The 26,426-nt window shown below is 37.5% G+C and overlaps 1 protein-coding gene across 4 annotated transcripts in view; it reads left to right on the top strand.

The window, feature by feature from the left end:
- GABPB1 (GA binding protein transcription factor subunit beta 1) overlaps positions 1 to 20,940 on the top strand; it is a 30,667-nt gene extending 9,727 nt beyond the window's left edge. The window contains exons 2-10 of one of the 4 annotated variants that reach the window (XM_063449001.1): positions 5,719 to 5,826; positions 6,728 to 6,895; positions 8,110 to 8,304; positions 10,146 to 10,257; positions 10,630 to 10,746; positions 13,713 to 13,898; positions 15,538 to 15,653; positions 19,156 to 19,212; positions 19,780 to 20,940. In XM_063449001.1, the coding sequence (XP_063305071.1) occupies positions 5,719 to 5,826; positions 6,728 to 6,895; positions 8,110 to 8,304; positions 10,146 to 10,257; positions 10,630 to 10,746; positions 13,713 to 13,898; positions 15,538 to 15,653; positions 19,156 to 19,212; positions 19,780 to 19,929 (1,209 nt within the window). In that variant the 3' untranslated portion in view covers positions 19,930 to 20,940. Of the gene's footprint in view, positions 1 to 5,718; positions 5,827 to 6,727; positions 6,896 to 8,109; positions 8,305 to 10,145; positions 10,258 to 10,629; positions 10,747 to 13,709; positions 13,899 to 15,537; positions 15,654 to 19,155; positions 19,213 to 19,779 lie in introns of all 4 variants that reach the window. The other 3 variants (XM_063449000.1, XM_063449003.1, XM_063449002.1) reach the window with 3 other exon arrangements.
- Positions 20,941 to 26,426: the final 5,486 nt, after the last annotated feature.

Genomic DNA, 26,426 nt, shown 5'->3' with positions numbered 1-26,426 from the left:
CTCCCCGGTCCGCAGGCACATTGCAGGGCTGGCACTTGGGCAATGCCAGCCCTGCATTAGCCGGCAGGGGGAATCTCGGGGGGGGCAATTGCCCCGTTGCCCCCCCCCCTGGATCCGCCACTGCACTACAGTCCAGTTTGGAAAAATCTCCAGCCAATGGGAAGAGGCTTGGTTTATGTCATATCTTTCCTAAATTGTTTGACATGAAACTGAGAGGTCGGACCAGGATACTTTAGGCAGTATAGCAACTACACCAAGTTGTTGGTTTATCTAACATCACTTATCAGAGCTTGCACTGAGGGCAACACTTTAGTTCTGCTGTTTAGAAAGGAATAAATTAGATGACATTCAGAAAGCTCACAATAGACTGTACATGATGCATGGTTGGACCGTGCGAGGGCAGGGTTCATGTCAGACAGAGGCGTGGAGATTAGCGCTGGGAGCTTCACCTGACACTGGAGTTCAGGTGAGTTTAACCTTTATTAGTCATTTTGGGGGGAAGGCTATTAGTAATTCCTAATAGGGAATCTTAAGTAAAAAAAAAAAAAATGTATTTTTAGGGTTGAGTAATCCTTTTTATAGACTAAATGGGCAGCTGTGGGTCTGCAAACTTGATTCAGACGAATCTGTAGGCAAACAGTTAACATAGAAACATAGAATGTGACGGCAGATAAGAACAATTCGGCCCATCTAGTCTGCCCAGTTTTCTAAATACTTTCATTAGTCCCTGGCCTTATCTTATAGTTAGGATAGCCTTATGCCTATCCCACGGATGCTTAAACTCCTTTACTGTGTTAACCTCTACCACTTCAGCTGGAAGGCTATTCCATGCATCCACTACCCTCTCAGTAAAGTAATACTTCCTGATATTATTTTTAAACCTTTGTCCCTCTAATTTAAGGCTATGTCCTCTTGTTGTGGTAGTTTTTCTTCTTTTAAATATAGTCTCCTCCTTTACTGTGTTGATTCCCTTTATGTATTTAAATGTTTCTATCATATCCCCCCTGTCTCGTCTTTCCTCCAAGCTATACATGTTAAGATCCTTTAACCTTTCCTGGTAAGTTTTATCCTGCAATCCATGAACCAGTTTAGTAGCCCTTCTTTGAACTCTCTCTAAGGTATCAATATCCTTCTGAAGATAGGGTCTCCAGTACTGTGTACAGTACTCCAAGTGAGGTCTCACCAGTGTTCTGTACAATGGCATGAACACTTCCCTCTTTCTACTGCTAATACCTCTCCCTATACAACCAAGCATTCTGCTAGCATTTCCTGCTGCTCTATTACATTGTCTGCCTACCTTTAAGTCATCAGAAATAATCACCCCTAAATCCCTTTCCTCAGATGTTGAAGTTAGGACTCTATCAAATATTCTGTACTCTGCCGTTGGGTTTTTACGTCCAAGATGCATTATCTTGCACTTATCCACATTAAATGTCAGTTAATGTAAGTACATCATCGTATGATACTGAATGAGATGTGCTCTTTCAGGTAAAATAACTAAATATCAACTGGTTTGACCATTTGTGAATATGAGACTTTGAAATTCTGTATTTTTAGTACAATTTTGCTGATCTGGACTGCATTCATACTTTAGTGAATATGGCAATACATATATATGAACAAACAAATATACCAGGTAGCCTTGTTGACTTAAAGGTTCCTCGTTATGGTGGGTCTATTTTGCAGCATTGTCTTGTTTCCCATGTAATTTATGGAGCAGTGGTGCAGGATAAGTACATTATAAAGTACAGCACAACAAGCTGCGTTCTACAGATTTATATATTTTAGTCTCATTTCCATTTGTACTGCTTATTGGTTTAGTTCTGTGTTTTGAATTGTAATTGCGATGTTGAAAGGACATATTGGCGCTATATATATGATTGGCGCTATATATATGATTTTATAATTGTAATTTATTGCAGAATTTTTTCATAGAGGTATGTCTAAAAACACCTTGCAAAAACTTCAGATCTGCTGTCTACAGCCTTTGTAAGCCCCCCTTCTTCCTCAGTACAGACTTTCTATGGCTGTCCAACGTTCAGTCTATGCCAGGGAAATAACCAATCAGAGGCTTCTCACTGGCAATCCTCTGATATTGAGCACTCTGCTTTCTTCCTAAAATTTTCAGGCCAAAAACAGGGCTTAAGTGGACTCTGTGGGAGCACATGACCAGGCCCAAACTGGCCATTGGGCAGATCGGCAAATGCGCTGTGGGCCTCAATGGCTATGGGCTGAGGCCGACAGGAATGATCAGGAGATCTCCTGTGCCAGCCCATGCAGAGCCAGTGGTATCCAAGCAAAGGCCCTGCTGTGTGCTATGACTGGTACTTAAGTGTGGCCGCCATTAGAAAATACTCAGGAGCTCTAACCAGGAACTCCATCGGGCTCTTTAATCTCACAAGGTTGGAACGTTGCCCCAATTACCATGGCAACGCTCTGTTCTTGCGAGACTGACCTCAAGCCCCATTTCATCACCAGGAAAAAGGTAAGTAAGGGAGGGTTGTTATAAAGTGTGTGTGTGTGTATGTATGTATGTATATGTATGTGTATATATATATATATATATATATATATATATATATATATATATATTTTTTTTTTTATTTTTTTTTAAGATTAATTTCAAATAAAAATACATATATTTGGCCCTGATCTGCCCCCACTTACACAAACAACTCCAAACACACACTAGATTCCCTACACACATGCACACATTAGATCTTCTATACAAACTCTGGATCTCTTTTGCACACACTTACACATTCCCAAACGGAATTGGTAAGGCAACCCCCCAGTTGTTTGACAGCCAGGGAGGTGTCTCTGAACTTTAATATTTTAGTGGTATACCCACAAGTAACTAGGTTGTCACCACCAAGTGACCTTTCCCTTGTGTGTTTATTGCCCAGAGTGATTGAAGCTCCTTGCCGTTGTCTTACCCAAACACTAGCCGAGACTTGGTGAAGGGTGAAAAAGAACGGATTTTATTGTCACACTTTTATACGTGGGACCTCAATAGGAGGTCACCAGGAGAACAATAGAATTGGGACACCCCTGGCGCCTTGCTGTCTGTACCTGAGCAGGTAATTTAATACGTGGCCAGACACCTTGGCACCAGGATAACAAAAACATATAAAACTTGGGGTTCCCATGCCCACATCCTCACAACATTGCCATTCCAGAGAAACCAAAATGAGCTTGCAAAAGCTGTAGGTCTGCTGTCTGCAGCCTTTGTAAGACCTTTTTCCATGGATATATGTTTTTTCATTTGGGGTGTATCTACAAAATTCAATTAATTTTTAAACATCGCATTGGAGTGTTCCTTAAAGGCTTTTCTTGGCTTGTGTCTGTTGGATGTGAACAAGACAATGATAGGCTATGACATTGACATCCATAGTTGGATACATTGCAGTGAATTATCAGCATTTCTTATGCAGTTGCAGAGTGGACAAATTTCTGGTGCTGTGGAGAGCCCCGCGGTTTGTCAAACTGCTCAAATAGTTTGACAAAACACTGTGGTATCGTAAGCAAATATTCATAGCACTGTAACCACAACAGTGAGCTGTACGAGTAATGGTGTATAGAGCGCTGCTTTTTATACTTGATTGTATCTTTTTTAAATTTTTTTTTTATTCTTTATTTTCATTTTCCATTGTTATAACAGATACATTTTACAGAAAAAAGAGAGGGTTATTGCAGGGTTTTTGTGTTGGAGATGTAGTACAGAGGGAAAAGAAGAGGGGTCAGTTCATATTAGTCATAACACGTGTATGCAACCCCGACACACTGCCTGTTAGTTTGCGTGCGTATGTGACAGCAGGACAAACATGCACCTTGGGTGGGGGTCACCTTGTCGGTTCCACCTGATGGGGGTGCCTCTGGGAATATTACCCGCTGTTCGTCATTCTCCCCCCCCCCCCCTACCAGGTGGTCAAGGTGTGCTGTGTAAGAGCTATTTGTAGTGGTGGTCTGAGTGCCCCGGCCGCCTGGGGGGGCCACTCAATGCTTCTGCTATTCTGTCTGGGTGCATAATTTGGTGTCACTCACGGTGTTGCATGTCGGCGCGTTGGTGGCCGCTCCTGCCTCACCACGTGTCTGTGGATGTTGGAGTCGTTGGAGGGCTCATGCTCTGTTGAGCCAGTGGTCCAGTCGGGTTTACGTTTTTCGGTTTAAGTGTGTGTTGGACCCTATGTACCTTAGTTGGGGTCATGCGTCTGGGGTAGCGTCACGCGTCCTGTCATGCGTGCACATAGGGTGCAAAAGTGGTGGTTCCATGAGGGTCAGTGTTTTGGGTGTCAGTCGGAGGGTGCGTCATTTGTTTGCATGGCCTGGGCCCGGGCTCCCGCCTCCTCTTGGGGGGTCGCTATGTGGGTGTGATTGTAGTGGGGGATTATGACCGGCTTCTAGAGCGTCTTAACGGGTTTGTGCACATGTCCTCGCTCCCCTCCATTTGGGTTGATAGGTCTATTGTGATGGTCTATTACCATGGTAGGGTTGTGTCTTTTACTAGCCAGGGGTCCCAAATTTTGTGGAACTGTTTAGGTGTATCGTGTAGTTGTGAGGTGAGTTTGTCCATTTGTAAGCTGTCCTTTATTTTCCTTGTTATGGTATCCTCTGTTGGTTACACAGAGCGTGCACCAGACTAAAGCTATCGCACTGCGCGTTGCTAGGGCAATGCGAGCAACCAGTATGTTCTCTGCTCTGGTGAAAGTCTCTATGGGTTTTGAGAGTAAGAAGGTCCAGGGGTCAGATGGGCAGGGTTTGCCCCTCAGTTTGGTTATAAGTCTTGTGACTCCCTGCCAGAGGGGTTTAAGTTTTGGGCAGGTCCACCAGCAGTGTAGGAATGTTCCCGTCTCCCCACATTGTTTCCAGCAGGTGTTGGAGGCGCTGTGGTGTATGATGCCGAGGCGGTGCGGTGTTTGCTACCAGCGGAACAGCATCTAAAATGCTTGTTCCGCGTGTGTGATGCAGATTGATATGGAGGCTGTGGCCTCCCATATGTCCGCCCAGTCACATGTATTATCAGGGGGTCCCAGGGCTGCTTCCCACGCTGCTATGTAAGGAAATGTGATTTGGGTACGGTGGGTTGCTAAGGTAATATATAGTTCTGATATTTGTAACTTCCTGGAGGGGTGGGTTATGCAGTCTTGTTCGAATCGGATGAGCGGAGCTGTTCCAGCTTGTTTTATTATTTGGGTAGAGGCGAAACTGCGTAGCTGTATGTATCTTAAGTGATCAAAGGTCGTTAGGGAGGCTGAATCTTTGATGTCCGTGAATTGAAGGATTGCGTTGTTGTGGTACAGATGGCCTAGTCTCGTTATGTCCCTTTGTTCAAAGCGGGCAAAGTGTTTTGGGGTAAGGCCTGGTGGGAATAGTTTGTTCCTCCAGATCGGGGTCATGGGGGGATAGGAAGGAGGAGAGTTCAAATTTGCCTTGTAATCTATCCTATAGATCTAGTTGGTGTATGATCGCGGGTGGTGTGGGTGAGGGGCCTGTGTTGTTTGGGTGCCCACATATATAGGGATGGGTGATCCCAGCCGATTAACAGGTGTTCTAGATCCACCCATCTTTTTTTGTGCGGCTGGTTGTGCCATTGTGTGTGTATATATATATATTTTTTTTTTTTTTAAATCAAAACATTAATATGAATTATTGAAGCATTGTTATTACAAAGGATTCACTCCTGTGTTTAATTTATTATTATTGTTGTGTTTGATTTAGATGTCCTTGGTAGACTTGGGAAAGAAGCTTTTAGAAGCTGCTCGTGCTGGTCTAGATGATGAAGTTCGTATCCTGATGGCAAATGGGGCCCCATTTACCACAGATTGGGTAATTATTTCTGCTCATTGTTTTTAAATAATGTTGTAATATAAAATAAAAATGTTTAAAGCAGCACTATCTTATTTTATATGGTTTTCACCTTTTTTATTTTTCTGTCAATTTTCTTATGTACTGCCATTTTCATATATTTATATATAAAAAAAAAAATACTTTGTTTAAAAACTTGATGATACTATTATTATATTAAAAAGCATTTTGAGTTGTCTGTTGCCATTTAAGCTCTGCTCGCTGTCAAACATTACACTGCCCAAACGTAATACATATTTTTTTTTTTCTTATGTATAGGTAAGGTGAATTAAAATAAATAAAAGCAAGGGGAAATAGAATGTCAAAAATTATATATTTATAAACAAAACCTGCAAAGTGGTTGCCTCTTTGTCTCACTCTACTTTCTCCCCCTTATGGAAACTTTTTGTCCTATTTCACTCGTTTGCATTGCTTCCCACCAGTTTGCCTTCCTCTGCTAATCCGTTTCAAACAGCCAGCTTCAATCTATTCTGATTCCATCTTATTAGCTATTTTAGCTGTTTGCTTTGATCATTTGAGGATTACTAATTTTGTGTTCCCTGGAGAAGGGCACCAAATACGCATTGCAAACTAGATACAATAAACTCTGATTGTATATTGACTTTCTCTTACATAGTCCCGAAATGCTTTGTGCATTCATGTGCTGGGCATACATTTCCGTTTGTTCTCTGCATATACTGTCATGGGCTGCATGCTGAGAATCTTGGGAAATCTGGATTTTTTGATTTAGAGAGGTTTTCCAATCCTACTATTTTTACTTTGAATTTGAAATTTACTTTCAATTCTCACTTTAGTGAATAACCCTGCTAGTATTAAAAGTACCGTGAAATGGAGAAATGTTCACTGTTTGTATTATTTACAGTTGGGAACATCCCCACTCCATTTAGCAGCTCAATATGGTCACTATTCCACAACTGAGGTTCTCCTTCGAGCTGGAGTCAGCAGAGATGCACGAACAAAAGTGGACAGGACTCCACTGCACATGGCAGCTTCAGAGGGACATGCAAGCATAGTAGAAGTGCTAATTAAGGTGAATCATTTTTAATTATGCTACAGGTATATTTTATGTATAAAAATAAATTATGTATATCGCACTAGCTTGGGGACTTAGTCTTTATTTGGACCAAGTGTGACATGGTTAACATTAAAATATTTTTTTTTTGCAAATTACTTTTATTAGATTTTTACTGGTATGATATGGGTCTCTTTGCCAATAAGAAAGATATAGCAGCTACAGTAAACAACTTGCCTTTGATAGTTGCCTAGGTGTTGATGAAAATGGTGTAGCAGCACAGAGGGGCTGCTGGGGAATATCTTTTTTAGAATTAAACCATTAAAATGTTTTGACACTAAATGGAAGGACATCTCCAGTGAACTCCAGACACTATAACCACTTCAATAATATGCAGCAGGTAAAGTGCCTTCAGTGTCCATTTTAAAATCACTGTATTGGGCAATGGTGTGATTACAATACCATCAAGGTGCGCCTTACTTGTATTACAGAACCCTGTAATAGTCACTGCTGTAGTATGAGCGTATTACATTTTAATTTTAGTTCTCGTCTTCATCTGTTATTCAATTATATATTTTATACCAAGCATTAGATGGTAGAGCTGCTAATGCCTTACTTTTTTCGGTTTGTTAATTTTCCTCACAAGTAGTCAAGGGTGTGATACGTTTACTTTGTGTATAGGCCAGGGATTGACAAATCCCAGGCAGCAGGTTGTCATGGCGACTAGGAATTCTGTATTTGCACCTGGGACTTGTGAACCCATTCACTCCGAGGCGGGCAGCTGAAGGAGAATGCTGGTTCAGGAAGGATAAGGCCAGGCATCAGTACTTTAGTGGCTAATCTCAATAGTATAGGTGTATACAAATCCTTAAAGGATCATGGGAAATGTGGATCAACAAGTGACCCGTTACTGTGCTTTAAGCTACACAACATGATTTTTGCTGGATATGTGACACGGAATGGAGAGGGTCAAGAGCTTAAAGTAATACTTGTACAGCTTTCTGTAATTTTTGTAAAGTTTAGGGTTCTTAATTTGATCACTCAATATCAATTTCTGATCCAAGCATAACATTTATATTTATCAGTCAAAGAGCAGTGACTTCCACAAATGCTTCAATAGGCCCGTTAAGTGTTTTGTCAGAACTGTATGCTTAATTTGTACATGGCTGGTTGAGCAAATGGTACTTAAAATGCTTCTTCTTGTATGTGTCTGTAATTGCATATACCTGTAGCATGGTGCTGACATCAATGCCAAAGACATGCTGAAGATGACCGCTCTGCACTGGGCAACTGAACACAATCATCAAGAAGTTGTGGAACTATTAATTAAATATGGGGCAGATGTGCATACCCAAAGTAAGTTCTGCAAAACTGCATTTGATATCTCAATGGATAATGGAAACGAGGACCTTGCAGAAATCCTACAGGTAATTAAAACTCCAAACATAAAAGTGGATATCTGTTTGGGAAAGTTACAACTATTTTAACAGTTATTTATTTTAATGAGCATCAGTGCTGTCTGGCATTACATTATAATAGTGGCTCCAATTCTTCCAAGAGCCTACTGTAGTCATTGTTAAACAGCTTGCTTCCCACAAATGTCTTCTTATCAAGTAGTGTCCCTAATGCATGGTCTGTATTGTTTGCCTCAGTGCAGTAACACCAATGGTTTACTTCCGTATAAAGCAAATGAAAATGTCATCATTCATTGTTTTAATGAAAAATCTCTAATTTGTATTAGATCTATTTAGCAAAGTAAGAGAACACCTATAAACTATACTGTCTTGAAACCGTTTCATTAAGACAATATTTAGCTAATAATTGTGCAGTATGGTAATACGCAGTCTTTCAAATGCTGCCAATAAAAAAACAAATCAAAATATAGTATAGAAATATGAATTATTACCTTACTATGTTTCCTTTGCTTGTTTTGTTTTTACTTTTAAGGTTTCTTACATTTTTAACCTTGGTGTCTTTCTGTTAGTATTTGCATGCATACAACCCCATTGCTTTTTGAAGCTGGCAGTCTCTAAAAAAATACCTTTTATTACTGCACCGGGTCAGGGTCATTGTTGAAGTCACATTGTTGATGACTGCTTTTGTCCAATTCAGCTCTTCTCTTAGAGAAGCTTTTGCAGCATAGGACACATGTTGCAATCAACACCCTATGGCAATTAAATATTTTTATAGAAAGGCACTGCATCAAGTGGTTTTCTGTTAGAAGCATTAGATGCATTTGGGGTCATCATGTTTGGTGTGGGGATGCTGAACATGAAGAAATTTGATTTTCAAAGGTTTTCAACAGGGAAACATTTCTAGTAGCTCTAAGTATAACCGCTACTATAGGTGTGGTTTTGGACAAATGTAAGCTTTGCTGTTTCTCAGATATGATTTTGTTTTGCACAACCAAACTAAGGCCTCGGTTTAACAAGCTTGTCAAGGCCAAAGTTATCTATAGGGGTAAATTTTTATTTATTTTTATTAAGTTTTAACATCTATGTCATAATGCTTCCAATTTGTGTGTCAAGACTGGGTATGACTGCAGAAGTCATGAATGAATACAGTGCAGTGAAAAGGGAAAACTTATGCATGGGACAAGGTTTCTTGAATGGGAAAGTGAATAGCTAAAGGTAACATGGAGAGCTGAAAAAATGGAAAACATGACTGGAGGAAATATGAATATGAGGGAAATCTGTGTATTGTATTATAATATAACGATAAGTCCTTTTAATGTGCCCCACTTTGGCATAATAAATCACCCCCCAAACTTTATTTTTATTTTTTTAAACCCAATGTCCTTTACTGTGTATGTTCTGCAAATCCTCAACAATTTGTTTTCTTCTTGTAAACAGTAAATACTTAAAATGCAGCACTCCAGAAGAACCAAATTATTAATTGCTAAGATTCTAAATAGATAATCACGACCAGCAGATTGTCTTGCTCTCAGCGAAGACAAAGGTGAAATCAAGCTGAGCATGCAACATTTGCACATCTAGCACAGGCAACCTAGAACTCTTGTTATGGGCTGCCTGAATTACAGCTCTTTGGCCTGCAACATTTTTTTGGGAAAAATCTGAAAAACTGCAGCTCTAAATCACTATCCAGCTGAGAGTGGCTGTTTTGGTACTCTGTGCACCATCAACCTTGCAATTATACAAAGTGGTGATGGTGCTTAGACTGGCCCTTTTTAATATTTTGTGCTGATACATGTATGTTTCTCAATTTTATGTTTCTAGTAACTGAAATGTAATGTTTTTGTTGTTTTTAGATTGCAATGCAAAACCAAATTAATACAAATCCAGAAAGTCCTGACACTGTGACAATACATACAGCTACACCACAATTTTTTATCGGCCCTGGAGGAGTAGTAAACCTAACTGGTGAGCAAAAAGCCATTTTTATGTTAAAAGGAAAGAGTGCTTATGACCAACATTACATGCAGCATAAATTAAAATGTTTATTCTAGATTGTGTACTTACTGAAAAATAAATATGTGACTAGATACAAAACAGAGTAGCCTAATGTAATGCAGTGCTGCCATCAATTTAATGTTATTTGGATGGACACACAATTCCTTTCAGAGGTCCTCTTTCTCCAATAGAAATTTAGCTTCTGGTTATCAATGTATTTAGTTGGGTTCTCCATTGCCTACTTTAGTTAATGCTAATTTCATTTCAGAGTATGTGTGGGTTTATTCCATATTGCTTTTTTAACAAATCGTGAAAACTATAAAATATTCTTTTTGTTATCAGATGACAATGGAGTTGCATCTACAGTACAGTTTGGAAACTCCTCAACATCAGTTTTGGCTACATTGGCAGCCTTAGCTGAAGCCTCTGCTCCTTTGTCCAATTCATCAGAAACACCAGGTTGGTATACTCCTTTTCAATAGACATATGTTTTCTTGGCATAGAGTAGACAATTCCTTTCAGGGAAAGAATGTTAAGAAAAGCAGAAGAATCTATATGGTCTCCTCCTAAAACTGAATGAAGCAGTTGATGGGAGATTCCACAGCATTCTAATTGTTAAAAAAAAGGCAGTTTGACTTTTTGCAGTTTCACTGTATTGTGGAATGTGAGAGACCTAATTTAACTTCAGATCTCATCATCATTTTGCCCAAAAAAAGAGGATCCGTGTCATTGTCAGTGATATATCTCAATGCTTATTCTTTTCAGCTAGATCCTCTACAAAATGTGCCCAACCCTATGGTTATGACACTGTTTGTTATCCTTCACTGTTAATGCAGATGAGACAAGGTGGGCACACTCGACTAAACGACAAAATAGCCCCAGGAGAAGGCTAAATAAATAAATACTGGGTGCTCACACACATAATGCTCTATCCCCTGAAGAACCCAAAATACATAACAATGTGAATAGAGTAAGGAGCACAACCATGCATCTATATATATATATATATATATATATATATATATATATATATATATGAAAAAATCTTTATTAAATGGGTATATACTATAGGAATGTCTCTTTAAATTTTATCAACAAAGATACAAAGTCATGCTATCATAAAGCATTTACCAGAAAAAAATTTCTAGACATATATAAACGCGCAATGCGTGATATATAAATGAAACATATAAAAAAAATGCAAAAAACCATACCAAGTTCAGTGAGAACAGGGACAGAGTCAATCAAAAAAGGTTTTTTTTTTGATTGACTCTGTCCCTGTTCTCACTGAACTTGGTATGGTTTTTTGCATTTTTTTTATATGTTTGGGTTTTGATTATACTAGTACTACAGTGGTCTGTTTGCATGATACTTCTTTCATTTATATATCACGCATTGCGCGTTTATATATGTCTAGAATTTTTTTTCTGGTAAATGCTTTATAATAGCATGACTTTGTATCTTTGTTGATAAAATTTAAAGAGACACTCCTATAGTATATACCCATTTAATAAAGATTTTTTCATATATATATATAAAGATTTATGGTTGTGCTCCTTACTCTATTCACATTGTTATCCTTCACTGTAACATTGTCTTACTCAAGTGACAGATACGTTTCAAATCTTCTTAAAGGCATTTGAAGAGTAAATTACTTTCATGCAAAATTCTATTAAATTTTCTACGTGTGAGTCTTGTATCTTCCCTTTTGCAATAGAAGATGCATATACAGGGTTCTTAACTAAGGTGAGAATGCAGGGCAAATTTCTGATTTATGGTCAAAATAGCCAAACTGGAAACATTCTTTAAGCCAGCCGTGCTTTCAGTTTGGCTATTCTGGCCTTAAACAAAAAAAATCTTTGAATTCAGTTTGTATTTCACTTAAGTTCATAATCCTGATAGTTTGCCTTGTTAATTGTTTGATTTAAGCTAAGAATATGCGGAAAAGTGTTTTACTTTGTTATTTTAAGTCTGAATAAAAAAATAATGAATATTACAGGTTCTGTAGGGCATGGTTTTCCAGTCTGTGTTTTGTTTGTGCTAGTCGTGACATCGAACTAAAATATATATTTTGTTTTTTTCCTAGAGTTAAAAAAAAAATGTCTTTTATTTAGAGAATAGTTGGCTTTTCAAAATAATGGTGTAATTAATTGTAAAGATGAAAGCTTAAATTATAGTAGAATATGTCTGATCCTAGATTCCAGTCATGACGCAAAGGCAGACATTTTATATTCACTCTAGATACAAAAAGCTTCCACTATCCAGACAGAATCACTAAAAAATATCAAAGACTACATACTGGCGAGGGTTGAGTAGTTTGTCTTTGTTGTAGTAAATTGCAGCAAAAATTGGCTGCTGGCTTTCAGTAATATAATATTTAATGAAGACCATTTCATTCTTAAATTATTTTAAGTGTATTATACAGCATCTAGCATTTGACCAAAATTACATTTTCCTGGTGAAATTATTACCCATGTTGCTCTGAAAATATTTGCACATTTTACGTATTTATGATGTCAAGTTTTGATGTCTTTCATGATAAATAAAGCTACAGCTTACATTAATATAAAAAAAATATATATCTGCTGTCTCTCTTGTTCATTTCTGTTTTAATAATTTAAAATAGTTTCATTTAATCTTTGGTCAGAGAAAAATATGTAATCATAAATATATGCTGTGTGGCAATTATAGTGTGTGTATGTAAAAAAAAATATATATAACGTTCAAGGTCTGTATTATATGATTACATTGTATATGTTAAACAAAGCAGTGCTTCTATGCCAGACCTATTTTATGCAACAGGTTAACCATTTAAATGTACACTACAAGCACCATTAGCACTAACCATGGCAGGAGTGCCATGGCATCCCCACATGTGGGGAGAGGACACAATGTAAGAACCTGTTAGCTGGAATATTACATTTGAGGGCTCTAGGGCACCATAACCACTACACTGCTCTTTAATGGGTAACATCATCGTAATTTAATCACTTTGGGACATTAGATGGTGGATTAGATTTAGGGATTAGTGTAATGATGTCAAAGTGTAACATTTGATGTGTAAAATGGTTTAAATAAAAACAGGGTACTGTAAATCTGAGGAATACTCCGGCTCCGATTGATGTTTAGACCCAAGGAGAGTTGTGTTTTTTTTTGTTTTTTTTTAATTGAAGGTAAAGTAACAGTAACTTACAAACCGAATCATCTGTTTTTGCTGTCTGGTTGAAAACCTAATAATATCACCAATTACCTTCTGGAAGTTCCTTGAGTAAATTCTTGTCTCTGAGAATGATCTTTAAACAATGTCTTCTATTATTTCTTTGTACATTTTTTTATTTTTTTGGCATATTATAACCCTTATTCAAGACATTAATTATTTGCTTTGATTAATTAACTCCCATTATATCTTTGTTTCCTGCTAGTAGTGGCCACTGAAGAAGTGGTAACTGCAGAGTCAGTAGATGGGGCGATCCAGCAAGTTGTAAGCTCTGGAGGGCAGCAAGTTATTACTATAGTGACAGACGGCATCCATCTTGGAAATCTCCAAACTGCTATCCCAACCAGTGGTATAGGTCAACCAATTATAGTCACAATGCCAGATGGTCAGCAGGGTAAGTATGTTTTTCAATGTTAATAGACTTAATTTTTCCTGCTTTGTAAAATTAATGTCTAAGGGGAAAAAAAATGGATACTGCTGATCAATATGCAACGTATGTGTTATGTTTTGGAGTTATCAATCCAATTTAGCATATTGATTTTATAATAAATTATTAATGACTGTTATTGAAACAAAAAACAATCAGTGGTTGCTAGGATTCTCAAGTAGCAGGGCAGTGTAAGATACTCTGGCCTGGCCTCTTCAAAATTAAAATGTATGTGCATAATTTGCCATTTACCCTATAAAATGCCTAAAGATTTATTGTAACCAGGTGTAACCCTGACAAGGCGTAATTTACCACTATAATGTCTTAAAGAATAGAATTAAGCATGGCATACCGTACATATATCTTGGCTATAATATTATATAGTTAGTAAGAGTTTGTCTATTTAAAATATATAAATAATTGAGAATACAATAAAACATAGGGATTGTTTTGGAAGCAATAACATTTTGCCTTTTAATATATTTTATTAAAATATGAATAAATATATAGACATATAAACACTTAAAAATACATTCTAAAAATTTACGGCAGAGTTTATATGATTAAAGTATATGGTTGCAATATCAGAAAATAGAACATGTGAATGTCTCGGTCTTGTCAGATGCAGCAGCATCAATTCTCCTCTCTCTGACTAATATTAATAAATACACATATTTATAACCTAGATTTTCAATTAGATCATGTTAGGAAAACAAATCTAACTTAACATTGCAAAGTGATGAGGCCATGGCCATTAAATGACATGGGAACATTTGTATCAGTCTATTGTCATGACCTAGACATCCTAATCTATGTTGGACTAAAACTGAAGGGACACTATATAGTAACTAGAACAACTACAGCTTATTGTATTTGTTCTGGTGAGTATAATCATTCCCTCCAGGCTTTTTCAGTATATACAATTTTTTTTTCAGAATATGCAGTGTTTACATTATAGCCTAGAGATACCACCAAACTCCTCTTATGGCTGTTAGAGGTACTTCCTGGGGCAGTGCTGCACACTTTGCAGCATTGGCATTCAGTTTCTCCACCCTATGCATGCAGACATTGGACTTTTCTCATAGACATGCATTGATTCAATGCAATTCTTTGAGGAGATTCTAATTGGCCAGGGCGGTGTTTGGCTTGTGCTGGCTCTGCCCCTGATCTGCCTCCGTGACATTCAAAGCCAATCACAATGCTTTCCCATAGGGATGCATTGCATTGGCTGAGACTAACACTTCTGATGATGTCAGCCAAGCAGGAAGATAAGATTTAAGGTAGGACATGAAGTAGGTAAAGCATTGACTTGGTGTCACATTAACCTAGGACAAGATGGTGTCTAAACATCTAATGCACTAAATTGGGGTAAGAGTTAATTTATTAAAGAAACATTGTATCAAAAAACAATATTTTCTGTTTCTAAAATCTTGTCAGTTTGCAAAATTCCTTAAAGACAAAGTACACAGTTTAAGAAATACAACTTTTCATTTTAAAAAACTTGTAATATTTGCAGATTCCGAACAGAGGTGTCTGCATGATGTGTTGGTCTAAATGTAATGTGCATGTTTTTTTTTTTTTTTTTTTTTATTTGGCTTTAATCTAGTGTTGACTGTACCAGCCACTGACATTGCAGAAGAAACTGTGATTAGTGAAGAGCCTCCTACCAAAAGGCAGTGTATTGAAATAATTGAAAATCGTGTTGAATCTGCAGAAATTGAGGTAATTGCAACTATTACTACACCATACTCAGATGCATTTATAATACAAAATGTATGTATATTACATATCATTACATTATATCTTTTAAAATCATCCTCCAACAATTGTAATTGACTGCAAAGGTGTATATATGTTTTTGGTTTTTTTTCTTTCTTTTTCCCAAACACGTTCATTAATATTATTATAATTATTATTGAATCTGTAGCGTTGTCTTTTTCAATATTTCTATTTAATTTGGTTGCATTTGAAAAAGACATAATGTTACATGTAATATTAAAAATGTTTAGTTAATAGAATAACTCTTTATATAAACCTATAACTATTGCTCTCCACTTGATAATTTGTTCCTCTTTATTGTGCAGTATATGGAAGGAAGATACCTAATGAATATACAGTATCTATGATTTGCATCATCTCAGATTTTTCCATTTACATGATGTGAAATCAAGTGCCTTCAGCTCTTACAGGTGTGCAGTACTCAACAAAAATTATCAGCACTTTTTGGGTGTTCTTCTGTAGTTCTTGCACCACCTCTTTAATTGGAATAATCTCTCACACCTGTGTTACTTGGTCGTTTTGATGCTTTGAATGACCTATATGCAACTGCAGTACAGTAAGATGCAAACCTCATTGCCAGGAAGGATGAAAACTAACTTCCTGATTATATTGCTAGGGCTGTTTTGCCCCGCCTTACCCCCCCACCCAGTGACCTTTTGCTAAATGGGTTTCATATAACCCATATATATCCTGTATATTGTACCTGAACCTCACTTTTGTTTTAGCTTAATTCCCTAAGGATTATGGCTATATTGTAGTTTTAGGAGCTGAGTATTTTTTTTTGTGTGTGTGTGTGTGTGTGTATGTCTGTTTGTTCCAGAAGTTCCACACCCCCATTACACTCCACATTGAGGGTGGACTTTAAACATCTGCAGTCCTCCATTATTGATGCCTCTGGAATTTCCTGGACTTGTGCAAAAGTTTGTTTTGGACAGTATGTCCAAATCAAATGCTTTTTAATCCACACCGGAATAATCAATTGTCTGGGTTTATCCAGTGGAGTCTTATTTTACAAATATGAATCCACAGATAAATCCCAGATGATCAATTTGTCCAGGTGTAGATAAAAGAATATTTAATTAGGATGAACTGTCCAAAACAACTATTTGCAAGCACCACAGAGTGCAAGCTTAATACTGACTGAAAGTTTGAGAAACTGATGAAATAAGGATTTGGTGTTAAAATTACATCTTTGTTTCAGAAAGACTGATGTTTCATGTATTTACTTGGTGCTCGTCTGTGTTGCAAACTGCAGAGTACTAAAGCTGAATTGTTGAAATGATGTTACTTTTTTCTAGTTTTCTGGCTAACTGCTGGACATATTGCTTCTCTTACATTTAAAAGGAGCATTTCAAGCACCATAACTATTACAGCAAGCTAAACAAACTAGAACACCACTGGGAAATTTCATGGGTCTATGTTCCCCATTGCTCCTCTATGAGGAGCATTGGATTGGCCCGTCATCCTGGAGGCACTCCTCCAGGATTACACAACCCAAGCAGGAGGCTGTGACAGCTCCGATAGAGACTTGGCGCTGGAGAAAAGGTGAGCTATTTGGATTTTTTTTTGGTTTGTTTTATTTTACATGGGGTGGGTTACATAACTGATAAGGGGCTTCTGTGCTGTACCGTTAGGAGTTCAAATATGCATTCCCGATGCTACAGTGTTCCCTTAATGAGAAATGGCAAGGCAATGGCAAAGTGTCATCTGTCTTAAAGGGTACCTGTCATGACAATAAAACTTTGTTTTAAATTATAGAGAATCAGATTTCATCTATACATTGTGGTAGCAGCTTTTCTACCCACCTGTCAGTGAGTTCAGCACAGAGATAAGAAGGCTGTGCTCCGCTTGTTTGTTATCAGGTAAACCCTGCTCTGGGTATCTCTCCTTCAGCATAAGGGAAAGCAACATCTGCAAGAGGAAGTAGGGAGGAGGGGCAAGCTCTGTGTGAAAGCAGCAGCAGCTTTGAACAGGCAATCTAAGAATGGTGGGAGAGAGAACCATAAGTTTTATTTACATACGACAAAGCCAGAACAAAGTGTTGAAGATTTCTAACCTGTTTTTGGAAGTATGTCGTGCTTCCCAAATGGGTATGCAGGAGAGGTGTGTCTTACTGCGAATGTAAACCCACTGAAAACAAGATGCTCTCAGTAGAAAACAGCGATGATTAAAATGTAAAATATGAGCTTTTAATAGTATTAAGGAAAGAAACACTTAATTGCATAACATGAGAAAAACGAGCCAAGCCAGATGGTTACAAACTGCAAAACTATATCTGTCATGACAGGTTCACTTTGAGAGCTGGAAGGGGATTTAGTTAATGCCTGCAATTTCAAGGAGAAAAGTGTGTTTATTAAATGTGTTGTTTTTTTTTTTTTTTCTCTTTTTTTTTTTTTTTGTTTTTTTTTATTTCGAATTCTGCGAGCTCACAAATTCTATAATATTCTTTTTATGCTTTCTGGATAGTTGCTCTTTTTACTATTAAACATTTCAGGGACCCTAAACTCCTATGCTCTTTATTTTGGTTAATACATTCAAGGAGCTCCCTGATTTCAATCTTTCTTGATTCTTTCCATTACAGCTGCAGCAATTTGATGCTCCCTGCTGACTGTAAAAGTTATTGGAAGCATTTGTATGCTAGTGCTCACACTATACAAGTAACTCATACTTGCTGTCTTCTTATGTTTTGCAAGAGACCGTGTACTATAGTTGCGCGCACACACACGTAGTTGAGAATTCCTTGGTGAAAACATGAATTAATCCAGTTAACAAGTTTAAAAGTACTTAATCCACCCTGGATAGGTTTGTGGGACATACCGATAATCCTGTTTTTAAAACAATAGGAGAACTGTGATTTAGCTTTTTTTTTTTCCTGGCTGGTACTAAAGCAAGAATAATGCATTGGTGTCCATATTATAACTTACTGCTTAATACGTTTATTGCTTTGAGATATAACAATGTCCACCAAATAAACCAGCATCTGCAATTCTAATGGTGGAATTGTTCCTCAAGGAATTTGCCGAGCTTATCTTGTTCTACATTGTTCTACCTATTGGCAAACCTGGAATCTATCAATGCAAATCTATCAATCTATCAATGCAAATGTGCTTATGATTCAAAAGAATCCAGCACACAGGATACAGAGCTCTACTGGAAGCAAGTGAGACAGCCATATTGAGCCATTATTTGTTGGAGTTTATTTTTGATCACTTGCTGGTCATGGCAATATTGCCATTGTATTTTTGTTCATTTGCAGTCTAAACTATAACTATGCATTGCTGTTTATGAATCCTTACATTTGATGTAAAATAAGAGTGACTGCTTCTTATTACAAAGGCTAAACCATAGTATTTTTTTTTTAGTAGTTACCGTGCACATTGGCATCACTATTAATATTGTCTAGCTCTTTTTTACCTTTTCTTTTAATTCTTGTTTGATCTACCAGATTCCAGAAACTTCTGGGTCAGAATTCTATATTGTGAATACTCAAGAGTTCTCTCAGGTACCCTATATATTATCAAGAAATATTTTATGTGAGAGAATCTCTAGACAAAGCCTGTGCTAGACAGTGTTTTGTGAATCCTGTTTTGTTTTTGTTCATTTTACTTTAGTGTTTATCATGCATGATGCCCTTTTTCCAATTTTATGTTCTGACCGGTTTATTTTAGTGGTTCATATGGATTGTGTTTCATCAGAGAATTTACACACTAGCATGCTGTGTTTTCTTTTTGTGTGTTTGGGGTTAATTTGCTTTGCTTTCCACCAAAAGCAGCCCTTTATTTTGTGAATCTACCTTTCATTAAGCTTATGTGTTATGGTATTTAACATTGATTTGTCCCTCTTTATTATTATTACTATTAATATACTAAAATAGTTTATTATCCATTATGAGGCTTGCATCTTAAAATAACTATTAATGCCTTTGTAGAATTTGATCTACTTGACAAACTCTTTTTAAAGAGTGTTACAAAAAAATAAAAAAAAATAAAGCTCCCTAGTTTTATTATAGTGTTGCACTTGATTTAAACACGTGTCATTTTTATTTTATTTTGTTTTATGTCACTTCCAGGAAAGAGAATCCCTTCAGAAGCAACTTGATGAAGCCAACAGGGAAGCACAGAGATATCGACAACAGCTTCTAAAGAAAGAGCAAGAAGCAGAGGCTTGTAGGCAGAGATTGGATGCAATTAACAGACTCCACACTAAGGAAGTTGTTTAATTAGTTACAGTAGACTTGTAGTAATCTCATTTGTGAAGATGCAAACCTGTACTGCCCCAATTTATGACATGTGATACATCTGAACACATGAACATTCAGCAAGAAAACCGGTTTCTTCACCAAGAGCCTCCAACGTCCTTGTGAAATGCATGGGGTAAACAAAGGTTAATCTTTGTGAAAAGTATTTAAAAAAAAATAAATACTGTACATAGCCCTTTTTTACAGTTAGCATATAAGTTGATGCTGATGTTTGAAAGGTAGCAGAGGTAACCTTGTCAACTAAAACCTATCTAAGCGCTTAAGATCTCTAAAGTGGATGTTACTTTGAAAGATAATCTGCTACTCTTTCTTTAAACAGATCAACGAGGCCTTTGAGGTTATCATTTCCTAGTGGAAATCTTTGTACAGCTTTTCATTTTGTCTCTCCTAATTTTCTCCCCTTTTCTATTGAGCAAAAACTTTTATATTGATTTAACTTCTGAAAAACATCCAGGTAAAGTGACTTGTATATGAAGCGAATATTTTTTAAAAACAAAAATCAAAAAAAAAAAAAAAACACACAAAAAACATTTTTGTACATATGTTGCATGCTTTTTGTATATTCTTCCTGCACATATCAGGCTTGGTAATCTTGTGGCAACATTTAAAATTATCTACATATAGACTGTGTAACACTTAACGGCAAGTTTGAATTACTCCCTCTCAGGACTTAAACAGTCTTAAAAATTTTTTGGAGAGTTAATGTTACACCATTCCAAACCAAACAAAGTGCCCCTATATAATTTAGAAAGCAGAATACTGTAAATTCAGACATCTGATGTATTTAAGTAACTATTAGCCACAGATTATTTATACTCTTTTAATTTTTATTTTTTTTATTTGCTTCTTTTGGTTTAGATTATGCCTCTAGCACATCTCTTCTATGCAGATGATGTTAAAATATATTTGTTAATATCCATGACTCCACACACATCTAGGTCTTAGTCCAAGACAGATGAGTGTAAACATAATGACCATAGAAATTACATAGAAATTCTGTGTATGTATGTTTAGGTGTATGTGTGTGTTTATATATATGTATGTATGTATGTATATATCGATATACATACACACGCACACATTTGCAATTATGTGACTTTGCTTTCAAAGTCTAATATGCAATCCATTTTATTTTTTGTTTTGTTTCACAACTTCCAATTTGTTTTTTCCTTCTACCTTTTTCGGCTTGTTTATGAAAATAATGTGATGAAATACAAAAATGATCACAATATATAAATTTTGTTTATTTGTAAACGCAATGATTTTTAATTGCAGATGCTTGGATAGTGAATATAAAGGGTGATTTTAATTCTCACAGGGTAAAGCAGTCCCACTGTACCTGAAGAACATGGAAGTGGCATTATCATTGCAGCACACTTTTTTGTTTGTTTTATTTTTGTTTTGCACATTCTTGCTGCAGAATGGAATATATTTTTGTTGGTTTAAGTTGCCTCCATTATTTGAACTCTTCAGGGGCAGGACAGACCAAAAATATTAAATTAAATAAATTGAGAAAAGTACTATCCCTCAGGAACTCCAGAGATGTGCCACTATTTTGCTTAAAATTTCAGTAAGCAAGCTCTCTTCTTTTTATGAAATGCTACTGAAATAAAGAATTAATGTTTCTTGATCTATTGTCAATATGTCTGGAGAGATATAAATTATAATGATCTTAAGTAGAATGGAGTTTACAGTGTTGAGAGCTATGTGCCTGTGCATCCTGTTCATATTTTTTTTATTTTCCTTTTATTAAAGAACTTTACAAATATTCATGTTTGTTTTAATTTTGAAAATGTTAAGAATTTGAGATATTTATTTAGTGTATAATGTATAAACTGGATAGATGCTAACACATCACAAGGGGAATTCTTCAATAAACACCAAATTGAAATGAATTAAACATTTCACGACTAAAATAGACAAGATAAGCATATTGCTGCTAAAAAAAATAAAGGGAACACAAAAATAACACATCCTAGATCTGAATGAATTAAATATTCTTCTGAAATACTTTGTTCTTTACATAGTTAAATGTGCTTACAACAAAATGACACAAAAATTAAAAAATGGAAATCAAATTTTTCAACCCATGGAGGTCTGGATTTGGAGTCGCACTCAAAATTAAAGTGGAAAAACACACTACAGGCTGATCCAACTTTGATGTAATGTCCTTAAAACAAGTCAAAATGAGGTGTGTGTGTGTGTGTGTGTGTGTGTGTGTGTGTGTGTACACACACACACACACTCCCTCTCTCCACTGCCTGTGTATGCTCCTGATGAGGTGGCGGATGGTCTCCTGAGAGATCTCATCCCAGACCTGGACTAAAGCATCTGCCAACTCCTGGACAGTCTGTGGTTGGTGGATGGAGCGAGGCATGATGTCCCAGATGTGCTCAATTGGATTCAGGTCTGGGGAATGGGCGGGCCAGTCCATAGCATCAATGCCTTCGTCTTGCAGGAACTGCTGACACACTCCAGCCACATGAGGTCTAGCATTGTCTTGCATTAGGAGGAAACCAGGGCCAACCGCACCAGCATATGGTCTCACCAAGGGGTCTGAGGATCTCATCTCGGTACCTAATGGCAGTCAGGCTACCTCTGGCGAGCACATGGAGGGCTGTGCGGCCCCCCAAAGAAATGCAACCCCACACCCTTACTGACCCACTGCCAAACCGGTCATGCTGGAGAATGTTGCAGGCAGCAGAACGTTCTCCACGGCGTCTCCAGACTCTGTCACATGTGCTCAGTGTGAACCTGCTTTCATCTGTGAAGAGCACAGGGCGCCAGTGGCGAATTTTCCAATCTTGGTGTTCTCTGGCAAATGCCAAACGTCCTGCACGGTGTTGGGCTGTAAGCACAACCCCCACTTGTGGACGTTAGGCCCTCATACAACCCTCATGGAGTCTGTTTCTGACCGTTTGCGAAGACACATGCACATTTGTGGCCTGCTGGAGGTCATTTTGCAGGGCTCTGGCAGTGCTCCTCCTTGCACAAAGGCAAAGGTAGCGGTCCTGCTGCTGGGTTGTTGCTCTCCTATGGCCTCCTCCACGTCTCCTGATGTACTGGCCTGTCTCCTGGTAGTGCCTCCATGCTCTGGACATTACGCTGACAGACACAGCAAACCTTCTTGCCACCGCTCGCATTGATGTGCCATCCTGAATGAGCTGCACTACCTGAGCCACTTGTGTGGGTTGTAGACTCCGTCTCATGCTACCACTAGAGCGAAAGCACCGCCAGCATTGAAAAGTGACCAAAACATCAGCCAGGAAGCATAGGAACTGAGAAGTGGTCTGTGGTCACCACCTGCAGAACCACTCCTTCATTGGGGTGTCTTGCTAATTGTCTATAATTTCCACCAGTTGTCTATCCCATTTGCACAACAGCAACATGCTGTAGGTGAAAGTTTAGGATCCAGTGATCATCAGTCAGTGTGGTTTAATATAAGAACAGTGACCGAGTCACACCACACAAAAACAAAAGTTTTAGACTTTAGAAAAACAGACTTTTCCAAAATTAGAATATGTGTAAAGGAGTCATTATCAGACTGGAGCAATTTAAATGGAGTCCAAAAGAAATGGGATTATTTAAAAGTTGCACTACTGAACGCAACAGAAAATTGCATTAGGCTTGTCAGTAAAAGCAAAAAATTCAAGAAACCACTGTGGTACTCCACAGATGTAGCCAAAATAGTAAAAAACAAAAAGTTAGCATTTAGTAATTATAAAAAAACCCAGAGTGAGGAAGACAGAATGACCTATAAGATTAGGCAGAAAGAGGCTAAGCAAGTTATAAGAGCTTCCAAATCACACACAGAAGAGAAAATAGCACAGTCAGTAAAAAAGGGGGACAAAACCTTTTTTAGATACATAAATGAGAAAAGAAAAGTAAAACAAGGATTAGTTAGATTAAAAACAAAAGAAGGAAGGTATGTAGATGAGGATAAAGGTCTAGCTGACTGCCTCAATGAATATTTTTGTTCGGTATTTACAGATGAAAATGAAGGAAAGGGACCTCAGTTAAGAAAAAGGATAAATGAGTCATTTATTACACGTGAGTTTACAGAGGAAGAGGTTCTATTTCAACTGTCAAAAGTAAAGACAAATAAGTCAATGGGACCTGATGGAATACACCCAAAGCTATTAAAAGAGCTTAGTGGTGTACTAGCAAAACCATTAACAGATTTATTTAACCAATCATTGATAACAGGAGTAGTCCCAGAAGATTGGAAGTTAGCAAATGTTGTGCCCATTCACAAGAAAGGTAATAGGGAGGAGTCGGGCAACTATAGGCCAGTAAGCCTAACTTCAGTAGTGGGGAAAGTGATGGAAACCATGTTAAAGGATAGGATTGTTGAACATCTAAAAACACATGGATTTCAAGATCAGAGACAACATGGGTTTACTTCAGGGAGATCATGCCAAACTAATCTTATTGATTTTTTTGATTGGGTAACTAAAATTATAGATCAGGGTGGTGCAGTAGACATTGCTTACCTCGATTTCAGTAAGGCTTTTGACACTGTTGCACATAGAAGGCTTATCAACAAACTACAATCTTTGAGTTTGGATTCCAATATTGTTGAATGGGTAAGGCAGTGGCTGAGTGACAGGCAACAGAGGGTTGTAGTCAATGGAGTATATTCGAAGCTTGGGCTTGTCACCAGTGGGGTACCTCAGGGATCTGTACTTGGACCCATTCTCTTTAATATTTTTATTAGTGATATTGCAGAAGGTCTTGATGGTAAGGTGTGTCTTTTTGCGGATGATACTAAGATATGTAACAGGGTTGATGTTCCAGGAGGGATAAGCCAAATGGAAAATGATTTAGGTAAACTAGAAAAATGGTCAGAGTTGTGGCAACTGACATTTAATGTGGATAAGTGCAAGATAATGCATCTTGGACGTAAAAACCCAAGGGCAGAGTACAGAATATTTGATAGAGTCCTAACCTCAACATCTGAGGAAAGGGATTTAGGGGTGATTATTTCTGAGGACTTAAAGGTAGGCAGACAATGTAATAGAGCAGCAGGAAATGCTAGCAGAATGCTTGGTTGTATAGGGAGAGGTATTAGCAGTAGAAAGAGGGAAGTGCTCATGCCATTGTACAGAACACTGGTGAGACCTCACTTGGAGTACTGTACACAGTACTGGAGACCCTATCTTCAGAAGGATATTGATACCTTAGAGAGAGTTCAAAGAAGGGCTACTAAACTGGTTCATGGATTGCAGGATAAAACTTACCAGGAAAGGTTAAAGGATCTTAACATGTATAGCATGGAGGAAAGACGAGACAGGGGGGATATGATAGAAACATTTAAATATATAAAGGGAAAAACACCGTAAAGGAGGCGACTATATTTAAAAGAAGAAAAACTACCACAACAAGAGGACATAGTCTTAAATTAGAGGGGCAAAGGTTTAAAAATAATATCAGGAAGTATTACTTTACTGAGAGGGTAGTGGATGCATGGAATAGCCTTCCAGCTGAAGTGGTAGAGGTTAACACAGTAAAGGAGTTTAAGCATGCGTGGGATAGGCATAAGGCTATCCTAACTATAAGATAAGGCCAGGGACTAATGAAAGTATTTAGAAAACTGGGCAGACTAGATGGGCCGAATGGTTCTTATCTGCCTTCACATTCTATGTTTCTATGTGAAATTGATTGTCACTCAGTGTTGCTTCCTAAGTGGACAGTTTGATTTCACAGAAGTGTGATTGACTTGGAGTTACATTGTGTTTGTGTTCCCTTTATTTTTTTGACCAGTGTATAATGCAAGTACCATGAAATTGTCTGCTTTGAGCTATTTATTATAATTTGGGAAGTGATCATCTAATGCGTGAGAGTTTCTTACCGTATGATGTCTACATAGATTTAGTTCGGAACTATATGGACACTGATATAATATTCATACATTTGACTGTGTACGCCACCACAATGGATTTTGAAGTGAAACAATCAAGAAACAATTGAAGTGCAGACTTTCAGAGTTAATGCAAGGTGTTGAATAAAAATATTGTATGAAATATTTAGGAATTGCAACAATTTTCATACACAGTCCCCCTTATTTTAGGGGCTCAAATGTAATTGGAAAAATTAACACAATCAGAAATAAAATGTAAATTTGTAATAGTTTGTCGAGAATCCTTTGCAGGCAATGACTGCTTCTGGAACGCATGGACATCACCAAATGCTGGGTTTCCTCTTTTCCTCCTTTGTGATGCTTTGCCAATCCTTTACTGCAGCTGTCTTCAGTTGTTTGTTCGTGGGTCTTTCTGCCTTAAATTTTGTCTTCAGCAAGTGAAATGCGTGCTTGATCGGGTTGAGATCAGGTGATTAACTCTGCCATTGCAGAATATACCACCTGTTTGCCATAAAATCTTGGTTTGCTTTCACAGTATGTTTTGGGTTATAGTCCATCTGTAAAGTGAAGCCCCGTCCAGTCAACTTTTCTGAATCTG

The sequence above is a fragment of the Pelobates fuscus genome, chromosome 3, assembly GCF_036172605.1.
Source record: "Pelobates fuscus isolate aPelFus1 chromosome 3, aPelFus1.pri, whole genome shotgun sequence".
Classification (NCBI taxonomy): domain Eukaryota; kingdom Metazoa; phylum Chordata; class Amphibia; order Anura; family Pelobatidae; genus Pelobates; species Pelobates fuscus.
Note: the sequence above shows the minus strand (reverse complement) of the source record. Positions and strands in the feature narration are given on the sequence as shown.